We start from the raw sequence: 11252 nt of genomic DNA on the forward strand, positions 1-11252 counted from the left end.
GGCTCCCAACTCTAGTAAGTGGTCCCCATAATGTCCTCTGTCTGGTCCAGTGTCCTCTGATGCCCGACTAGCCCCTATCTCCTCTGGATCCACAGGGTGGAGGATCTCCATGTCATCATAGTCATATACCTCACATTGTCTGCTCTGTGTGTGGGCATTGAAGTCGCCCGTAATGCATAATCTCCTCTGACAGACAAGTGTATGGCGAGGCTCCTATCTCCTCCTCCTGTGGCATGTCCTGATGGAGAAAAGTAACATAGAGCTATGTATATAACCCTGTCCTGTGAGAGCTGTAAGCTGATCCACATGTACCTGGCCTCTGGATCCTGTGCTACCACTCTCCTCATCAATTACAACACTAGCTCCACTAAGCTGGTCTATAAGGCATCTAATGTCATTAAGGTGGGTAGCCACTGAGGTTTTGTCATGTTTCTCTAGCCTAAAGAGTCCCTTCCTTAGGAATAACCTAGCAACAACCACATTAGTCCAGCCAAAGATTGATTTTAATCTTGCGCAAGCTTCATTTGAGCTCCTAGCTGAGCTCACTTAATTGATCCCATTATCATTTAACCCATGTATTATGAAAGATAAAGCCCTTGAATCTAATATGTCCCACTTAGACAAAAAGTCTGGATTCCTTGCAGATGGCCTTCTCTCGGTCCCATCCACAATATCCAAAGATCCCTATCAATTAGACCCATTCTCATTTTAATACACCAGGTATGATAGCTAGTACCATCTAACTTTTCTCTCTTGTCTAGAAAGGACCCCATGATATTGGCCATTTTCACACAATTGGCTACACACACATTGGGATGTCCTTCATAACAACAAGACTACAATAGAGATGATAGCCTTCTCACACACACAAAGCTTGAACTTCCCTCACACAGTAAAAACACTTATTGCTCACCAAAACACCCTTCATCATACAAGTGCATGTTACTACTTATGAAATTTGAGAACCTATCACCATTTTGGGCATCTCCAGAATGCATGTGTGAGGATGGGCTTTGGATGCCCAAAAGATCGAGAATGTACAAGCTTTGGGAATGGGGGATTATCCAGTATAGAGGACCGAGTGTTCAGGGCATGGTCCAGGCACTCGAGACGGTTTCTTAGATACAGAAATGGACTTTGGAGCTCAAGTAACAAGTGAAAAGCATGTATGGCAAACTCTTGAGGATTTGGGAGAGATCGAGCAATGAAACACGTTTCTACATGGTGCTTGCATGTATTTCTCATGTGGTGGAACACAACGAGATCATCTCCTAAATTTTAGGGAAAGTTGCTATTTTTGGCAATCTCCAATGGAATTTCCGTTCATGTCATTACATCCAAAATTCGACAGAGATCGAGTACTGCCAAAGCGCCATTGTGAAATTAGCTATCATCTAGGATATTTTAGAGCTGAAGGTTGTGGAATTTTTGCCTTTGGATTTGGGACATGTGGCAGATAAGAGGATAAAAGTGAGACAAGTGTCCTCACACTTGTCAATTTAGCTCTACACATGGCATTGTAGCATTTTCTTGCTTATTTGAATATCAGAGAGTCATCTCTTGGGCGAGTTTGAGCTTGAAGCAAGTTTTTAGGCTGAAAACTCTGATTTTACATCATTTCTAAGCCCACCATAGCCATATCCAGCTTGGGAAAGATGATTTTCACTACTCTACACCATCTTGCACACCCCAGATGGCTGTTTTCCAGTAAAACAGTCCAAAAGCTTGTTGAAATTTCTGGTTTTATAAAATACACAGGGTGTTATACTGGTTTACACGCTCATGGATGAGCAACATGGGCTGGTTTACAGGTTTTGGCGCTCATGGATGCGACATACACGCTGTTATACTAGTTTATGACCCATGGATGAGCCACATGGGCTGGTCTACAAGTTTATGAGCTCATGAATGAGCCACATGGGCTGCGTTTATAGGTTTATGAGTTCATGGATGAGCCACATGGGCTGGTTTACAAGTTTATGCGCGTATGAAAGAGCCATGTGGGTTGTTATACATGTTTGTGTGCCTATGGAAGGACATGTTGGATAGCCGTATTGGATGAAGGACAGGTTTATGGTTGTATATGGATAATCCGGCATCTCCCATGGGGAGAGTAAGGCCCTCAAAGCTTGTACATGTTATATTTCTCCTTGGATAATGAAATACTCCAAGGGGGGGTCGGCCCATTCCGTCCTCTATGCGGTGTAATATGTGCAACTTTTATTTTCAGCTTTGTGGATTGTTTAATGTCTGTGATTAAATGCCGCAATGTTTAATTGTGCTCATGGTCAAGCAATGCACACCACTCTCGCGCTTCCCGGGTCAGTTACAAAACCCAAGTGCTTTTGCATAGTGAAAGTAACGAGATTTAGATGATTTTTTAGTGATTGTTCTACATGGTTTAAGGATAGTTTTATGTTTTATGCAATCACCAACTTCATTTGGCTTAGGCATTTTTTCACATGTCCACTAAGGTTTTTGCACTTCAAATCTCCTCAAGGTTTCACATAAGATAGGAGGGTACTTTATTGAAGGCATATGCAGATATGTAGTGTCGCATGTGAACAAGAGCCAACTCCAAGGGCACTTCTATCCCACTGGGTTTTCCCCCCTGGACACCTAGTGTGAAAGGACACTTAAACTAGGGCTTTTGTAATAACTTGTACTTTGTACTTCATATCATATATGTGAACATACACGCAAGTTCTTCTCCCACTTGCTTCCTCTATGTGTATATGAGCTTTCTTTGCCCTGCAAACCCTAACATTAGCTTCTTAAGAGCCAACATTTGGTATCAAAGCCCTTTGTTCCTGCCATTTTAGAGTTTCTGCACATTTTAGGTTTTCAGTCCATGCTAGGGTTTTTGCTTTGAATCTGCCCAAACCCTTCATACAAGGGACCTTTGGGGGTTTGTCAGTGGTGACGAGCCTAGACCTGCAGGCATTGCACCTGCAACTCCTGGCAAGAATGCTCAACACGCACCAGCACCTACAGTTGCCACTCACGAACAACGCAGATAGGATGCACATGATGCTCATGCTATGGTCTTGATCTCTTTGTCGGTAAAGAGATCCATTATTCCTCACATCCGTTCATGTAAAACCTCACAGCGTGCATGGGATGTATTGGAGACTATGTACCAAGCCAAAAATGAGGCCCTATTTGAAGAAAGATCTTGAAAACTTACAAATGAAAGAAGGGGTAACCGTTCATGTAAAACCTCACAGTGTGCATGGGATGTATTGGAGACTATGTACCAAGCCAAAATTAGGCCAGAGTTGCCTATTTGAAGAAAGATCTTGAAAACTTACAAATGAAAGAAGAGGATAACATGGTTGATCATCTTACGGAGATCCAAGATCTTCGAAAGCAGCTACTTAACATTGATGAAGTCATTGTTGAAAGGGAGTTAGTCTCCACGACACTACACTCACGTCCAAAATCCTACCTAAACTTCCACACTTCTCACTTTGTCCATGAGGGGTAACCCTCAACCCCTTATGTTTGAGGAGTTGGTTGGTCTGTTTTTATAGGAGGAACAAGTAAGAAAGAATAAGTCTTCCACGATGTGGCAGTGATCAAGCTTTTGTTGCCAATGATAAGGAAAAAGGCAAGGCAAAGGGTGGCTATTATCAATCCAAGGCTCATTCTAGACAGCCATCAAACAAAGGAAAGAGTGATGCAGATTAGTCCCAAAAAAAGGGCAAGTGTCATTATTGCAAAAAGCCAGGGCACTACATTAGTGAGTGCAAGAAGAGACAAGCCAAGGAGAAGAAGAAGGAATCTGGTTTGGTTGTGGACTCTTCTAATACTTCTGCAGGCAAAGCTCATGATTTAGCTAATTTCATGCAGGATGATTGGGCTCTTTTGGTTTGTAGTTATGATGCATCACAAGAGCATGTATCTCTCAATGTGAATGAGAAACGAGTCATTTGGTATTTTGATAGTGGTGCCTCAAGACATATTACCTCCATGAGGAATTTGTTCAAGTCTTTGAGAGCTGCCCCAGAAGGAAAGAAGGTCACATGTGCTAACAATTCTTCTTATCTCGTCAAAGGGATTGGTGAGATCATTCTCATAGCCATAGATGGATCTAATATATGCATTGCAGATGTATTCTATGTACCCGGCATTAAGAAGAATTTGTTGTCAGTTTCCTCTTTTCCTAAAAGAGGTTATGTGGTCAATTTTGAGGATGACAAATGCACAGTGAGGGATAGATAGAAGGACTATGTGATAGTCACTTCAAGGACTTTGTACCAGGGCTTGTATCATCTAGATTCATTTGAAAAGAGAGCACAAGATGCATGTTTGGTCACTTCTACTTCTGCCATGCAAGAGGCAGAGTTGTGGCATGCCAACTTTGTGAATTATGGTTGTTTGATGTTGGTACAAAGATATCAAATGGTGCAGGATTTGCCTCATGTGGAGCTACCACCTAGACATGTATGTGAGGTGTACATTTTAGGCAAAATGCACAAGAATGCTTTTCCAAAAGATGATTCAATGAGGGCTGTCCGAAAATTACAGCTCGTACACTGTGATGTGTGTGGTCCCATGAGGACACCGTCACTTGGAAAGCATCTTTACTTAGTGACATTCATTGACAACTACTCCAAGTTTGCTTGGGTGTACCCTCTTAAAGCAAAATCTAAGGTGTTTAGGTGTTTTCAGCACTATGTTGCAAGGGCTGAAAGTGAGACAGATTGCAAAGTGCAGACCCTCCGTACAGATCGAGGGAGGGAATACATGTCTGATGCTTTTAAAGCATACTTGGCTTAAAAAGGCATTGAGTATTAATGTACCATGCCATACACCACAACAGAATGTTGCGGAAAGAACAAATAGGTCTTTAATGGAAATGGCTAGATGTATGGTCAAAGGCAAGGGTCTACCTCATAAGTTTTGGATGGAGGCAATCGTGTGTGCCACACATGTTTTGAACCGATGCCCTACAACCGCCTTGAAAACCATTACCCCATTTGAGGCTTGGTACGAACGAAAGCCTAAGGTTGATTACCTCAGGACATATGGATGCCTTGCATATGCTCATGTGCCCTAGGTTGCATGAAACTTTTCTGGTTCAGAAACGGAAGAAACGAGAGGAAACGGCAAACTCAGCTTCAAGGAAACGTCGAGGGTAGGTTGACATAATACTTGAAAAAATGCATAGTTCTTCCACCATGCAATAGGAGAGAGATTAAGCATGTCATCCGCCGCACCATCCTCGCCAAAATCCCCCTTCTATCCATTGTAATCCGAGAGTTGTGCCTTGTACTTTGTCTTCTCTGCACCATCTTTGGCTACTCGGTCCAATGTCTACCTCCACCCCTTCAAGAAACAGGGAAACCTGCATACCAGCCAAGAAACGGGGAAACGACGTTTCCCTGTCTCCAGCCCACGTTTCTTGCAACCAAGCATGTGCCTCCACAGATTAGAGGCAAATTGGATGACAAGGCAACCAAATGCATATTTGTGGGCTAGAGCAATGGTAGCAATGGATACCGTCTCTACAATCCATGTAGTCAAAGGATTTCTGAAAGTGAAGATGTTGTATTTGCTGAAAATTCAGCTCGGCCACTTACAAAATTTAGTAGGTCTTTTCAAAATGGCCCACAAAATATGTTTGAGGGACTACTACCATTGGGCATAGAAGGAAGAGCAGACCAGCCACATGAAATGCATGATGGACAGCATATGGGTGCTGAGATTCAGCCCACAATCAGCCAATTGCAAACAATGATATTGAGGGGGTAGTACAAGAAGAGCGGACAGCATTGGAGGAGGCTAGAACAGTGCCTCGTGGGCTGGCCCATACCTTACAAGAGAGCAAGCTCTCTGCTCCTTTGCATAGTAGGTCACGCACTGTGTAACTTCCGGGGGGCCTGGGGGTTTCGTAAAACACTTGACCATTAATGCAATTAAACACTTAAATGGGCCACAACCTTACACATATGCCACTTAATCCACAAAACTGTAAGAGAGATGTGTACACACCTGACACCGCATAGAGGCCGGAAGGGGCCGACACCCCCCCCCCCCCCCCCCCCCCCCCGGGAGTATTTTATTAACCAAGGAGAATAATATCATGTACAAGCTTTGAGGGCCTTACTCTCCCCATGGGAGATGCCGGATTATCCATATACAACCATCATTGGACCATACACATGGGCTATCATCAAAAGAAGCCCTTAAATACCATGAATGTGTGTAAACCACCTCTTCCTGTGAGGTACTTATCTTCCCCATCACCACAGGTCTTCAAGATGCCATATGTGAGAAAAACTCAGCTGAAGCAAATAATATACCATATACATCACCATGAACAAGTCGGGCAGCACCATGGGCAACCAAACAAGTCAACACAGCACCAATAGAGCTGGTCCAGCAGCTACAAAATCTGAAACAGTAGGAACAGCCCTCCACTCAGCCGGTAGAGCATGTGCAACGGCTGATATAGCAAGTACAAATCTGAAAACAGGAGATACAGAATCTGAAAACAGCAGGTACAGCCCTCCACTCGGCCAATACAACAGGTGTACAACCCTCCTAGATTTTAGGAGTATGATCGTTTGTATTCCACAATAATCCCCCATTCCCAAAGCTTGTACTTTTCAAATATTTGGATGTCCTAGAGTCCACCAGACCCCTTTCATACTGGAAAATGTCGAGGCTGGTAACAAGCTAGTTCTAGAAATGCAAGAAAAAATGCAGATGTGGCCTGCATGAGTAGTCTATGTGACACAAATGAGCCAGCTTCATTTGAGGAAGCCAAGGAAAATGAACACTGGCAATAAGCCATGCAGCAAGAGATTGATGCAATCCAAAAAAAATTGCACATGGGATCTTGTGGACTGGCACCAAGCAAGAAGCCGATTAGTACAAAGTGGGTGTGCAAGGTCAAGAGAAAGGCTGATGGTACCATTGACTGGTACAAAGCAAGACTAGTTGCCAAAGGCTATACCCAACAAAAAGGCATAGATTATGATGAGAAATTTGCATGGACTTCCAAGTTGTCCACTATTAGATGTGTTGTTGCAGTGACTGCCCAAAGTGGATGGAAAGTGCATCAGTTAGACATCAAGACAGCTTTTCTCAATGGGGACTACGTTTATGTGAGTCAACCCATTGGTTTTGTGATGCATGGCCACGAGGCTAAAGTGTGTAAGCTCAGGAAAGCACTTTATGGTCTCAAACGTTTGGAGAGGATGTGTTCGCAAGTTCAGTTTCAAGAACCTCGAACGAAACTTTGGCTTTTTGACACTCTAGTGACATCAGCTATGCTTTATGAAGTGCAGATATGGGGACCTTCAGTGGGCCATCACAGCGCAGGCGGGTGGAGAGGTATGGAGAGGCCCTTGGTATCTATGATTGCTAGGATTATTAGAGCCAAGGCTGTGGTACCTCATGAGATTATTCGAGCAGAGCTAGCGGCTGCCTCTCTGGTGATTGAGGCTCTTACGAGATCAGTCTCCTACATACATAGCTTGTGGGATCTCCCCTGAGACAGATATGCACGCCTCGCCCTGAAGTGTAACGCGCGGAAGCTCTGGGGAGTCTTCTTTCAGCCCTAAACACTCTTGGAAACCTTCTGATGCAAAACGCACCATCTGATGCAAAAACGCAGGTAGAGAAATGAAATGAAATGAAATGATATATTAACGTCTTCAAAAGGCCAAAATGACCTATGAGACCAAAAAGGTTACAACAATTGGTGGATCTGATACAAATTACAATGTCTGTGTAAGGAGAGAGTAGAGAGAGAGAGTGAGAAGTGCTGGAATTTCAGTATATCTATTGTACAAAAAGGGTACAGGTCTTTGCAGCCCTTTGCTGCCTTCATAAAAAGGTGATTAAACCTAAATTCTGTCCCCTTTGGGACCTCTAGTGACCCAATCCCCTAGTGGGAGAGAGTGCTTACAATGAGGAGCACCCTTGCCCTTTTATACCTGCTCTTGGACTTCTAGGACTGCTGGGAAACTGGCCGACTGCTGTTCGGCCAGTCATAAATAAGTTAAATGCCATTTATATCAGCCGACTGGTCCTTTTTGGTACTGCCCGACTGCTGGTCATTGTCATTGATGCGCCTGATGCCCACCATTCCTGCTGACGTCAGCCGACAGCCAACATCCTCCTTTCCTTGCAGCCGACAGCCCTAGTCTGGGTTCATGTGCTTCAGCCGACTGCTTCCCTCCATGACCCCACTTGTCCTGCTCCATGCTCACCTCAGATGCTACACCTGAAGCTCCTATTTTCTGGCTCTACTGGTTCATAGTCTTTTTCTGCTTGCCTCTTCTGGATCTAGCCCTGGAAATGTCCATGGCATCTGTGATGCACATGACATCCCCCTCTGCTAAACTTGATGACGGGAATCCAACCTGCTCTTGGATGACTGTCATCATCCCAATCCTGTTCCGAAGTCCCTCTGTCATCATCCATCCTTGGCAAACCTTTTTCTCTGAAAATCCGGTCTGTTCTCCAAACCACTCTGTCTCTGATGAAGATCTATGCATCTGGTCTTCCTCTAGTCCACAATCCATTCCTGCCCCGGCTCTGAACACCGTCTTGGTCTTCGTTCCTGGAACTGAGTCTGGCACTCTCCCATCACCCTTGGAGGATCAACCTCCCTTGGGACCGTTCCCTTAGAACCCATCTGGCTCACGGAACTGCCATCCCCATCTGGCACTGTGGAACACCACCAACAAACCTCCTGGGAGTTCTTCCCGATCTGTGTTCCTTGCCTTGGGCTTCGAATCTGTGTACTTTCCTGTACCTTGGACCTGTACACCATCATCTGGGACTGATTCAGTGTTTAGCTTTGCTGAGCCTGATGCTCTGATACCAATGTAACGCGCGGAAGCTCTGGGTAGTCTTCTTTCAGCCCTAAACACTCTTGAAAACCTTCTGATGCAAAAACGCACCATCTGATGCAAAAACGCAGGTAGAGAGAGAGTAGAGAGAGAGAGAGAGAGAGAGAAGTGCTGGAATTTCAGTATATACTATGGTACAAAAAGGTACATATCCTTGCAGCCATGGGCTGCCTTCATAAAAAGGTAATAAACCCTAAAATCTGTCCCCTATGGGACCCCTAGTGACTCACACCCCTAGTGAGAGTGAATGATTAATGCTATGAGCACTAGGTGCCTTTTATAGAATTCTTGGACAAGGTAGGAGCTAGCCGACTGCTGGTCGGCCAGTTCTGAATTCATTAAATGGCTTTTCACTCAGCCGACTTGGTTATCTTGGCCTTGTCATCATGCGCCTTCAGCCACCTTGGTTCCTGGTTCAGCCGACAGCTCCTGTACTCAGCCGACTGCTCCCTGGTGCTTCTCCAAGTCCAACCTGTCCACTACTGTATCTTGTGCTCCACAGTCTGACTCTATCTGGTTCATAGTCTTTATCTGCTTGCCCCTTCTGGATTTAGTCTTGAGAAGGTCCATGGCATTGCTGATGCACATGACATCCCCCTCTGCTAAACTTGATGACGGGAATCCAACCTGCTCTTGGATGACTGTCATCATCCCAATCCTGTTCCGAAGTCCCTCTGTCATCCTCCATCCCCTGGCAAACCTTTTTCTCTGAAAATCCGGTCTGTTCTCCAAACCACTCTGTCTCTGATGAAGATCTATGCATCTGGTCTTCCTCTAGTCCACAATCCATTCCTGCCCTGACTCTGAACACCGTCTTGGTCTTCGTTCCTGGAATTGAGTCTGGCACTCTCACATCACCCTTGGAGGATCAACCTCCCTTGGGACCGTTCCCTTAGAACCTATCTGGCTCACGGAACTGCCATCCCCATCTGGCACTGTGGAACACCACCAACAAACCTCCTGGGAGTTCTTCCCGCTTCTGTGCTCCTCGCCTTGGGCTTCGAATCCGTGTACTTTCCTGTACCTTGGACCTGTACACCATCATCTGAGACTGATTCAGCGTTTAGCTTTGCTGAGCCTGATGCTCTGATACCAATGTAACGCGCGGAAGCTCTGGGGAGTCTTCTTTCAGCCCTAAACACTCTTGGAAACCTTCTGATGCAAAACGCACCATCTGATGCAAAAACGCAAGTAGAGAGAGAGTAGAGAGAGAGAGTGAGAAGTGCTGGAATTTCAGTATATCTATTGTACAAAAAGGGTACAGGTCTTTGCAGCCCTTTGCTGCCTTCATAAAAAGGTGATTAAACCTAAATTCTGTCCCCTTTGGGACCTCTAGTGACCCAATCCCCTAGTGGGAGAGAGTGCTTACAATGAGGAGCACCCTTGCCCTTTTATACCTGCTCTTGGACTTCTAGGACTGCTGGGAAACTGGCCGACTGCTGGTCGGCCAGTCATAAATGAGTTAAATGCCATTTATATCAGCCGACTGGTCCTTTTTGGTACTGCCCGACTGCTGGTCATTGTCATTGATGCGCCTGATGCCCACCATTCCTGCTGACGTCAGCCGACAGCCAACATCCTCCTTTCCTTGCAACCGACAGCCCTAGTCTGGGTTCATGTGCTTCAGCCGACTGCTTCCCTCCATGACCCCACTTGTCCTGCTCCATGCTCACCTCAGATGCTACACCTGAAGCTCCTATTTTCTGGCTCTACTGGTTCATAGTCTTTTTCTGCTTGCCTCTTCTGGATCTAGCCCTGGAAATGTCCATGGCATCTGTGATGCACATGACATGGAGTCCTCCCGACAGTTAGCTTTACAGGGAGACACGGCTTGTTGGTATGGACAGATGACATCTTGGTTCCAGGCACATGGTTTTAGCATGGACAGATTGCCTCCCTTCCAGTATTCTCTGGAGGCACCCTCTCTCACTCTCACACGGACAGAGATTACCAGACTCATCCGTCAGGATTTAGTTCAGCTGGAGGACATGGATACAGCCGACTGAGGAGCTGGGCACGAAGATGGCTTTCTACAGAGAGCATTTTCTTCAGCTCACAGTAGATGGTTTTGTGATCAGACCCAGTTACATGGATGTACACTTGTCTCATGCAGTACGATGTGCTATTGGTCAGATTCACACATCCTCACACCAGCTTGAGATTGAGATTGGCCAATATAGAGGTATACCAGCTGAGGCCAGGATATGCCGAGTATGCCATGGGGAGCCAGAGATAGAGCTGCATTATATATGCCATTGTACTGCATACTATGAGATACGTGGTCGTTTCCACTGTTTATTCAGAGAGGGTTTTGGACCACTTTCCAGAGTCATGGGGTACCAGGACCAGAGGTGTTTGGGATTGTTCTTGCTTGAGCTGCGG

General features: G+C 45.4%; 1 protein-coding gene across 1 annotated transcript in view; it reads right to left on the bottom strand.

Moving 5' to 3' along the window:
* Positions 1 to 546: 546 nt before the first annotated feature.
* The window catches only part of LOC147608957 (uncharacterized), an 88722-nt gene continuing 78016 nt past the window's right edge, over positions 547 to 11252 (bottom strand). Inside the window, exon 10 of the mRNA XM_086788682.1 lies at positions 547 to 684. Coding sequence (XP_086644808.1) covers positions 547 to 684 — 138 coding nt within the window. The remainder of the gene's footprint in view (positions 685 to 11252) is intronic.

This window comes from Cibotium barometz, chromosome 52, assembly GCF_041138505.1.
Source record: "Cibotium barometz isolate CiBa-2024 chromosome 52, ASM4113850v1, whole genome shotgun sequence".
Taxonomy (NCBI): domain Eukaryota; kingdom Viridiplantae; phylum Streptophyta; class Polypodiopsida; order Cyatheales; family Cibotiaceae; genus Cibotium; species Cibotium barometz.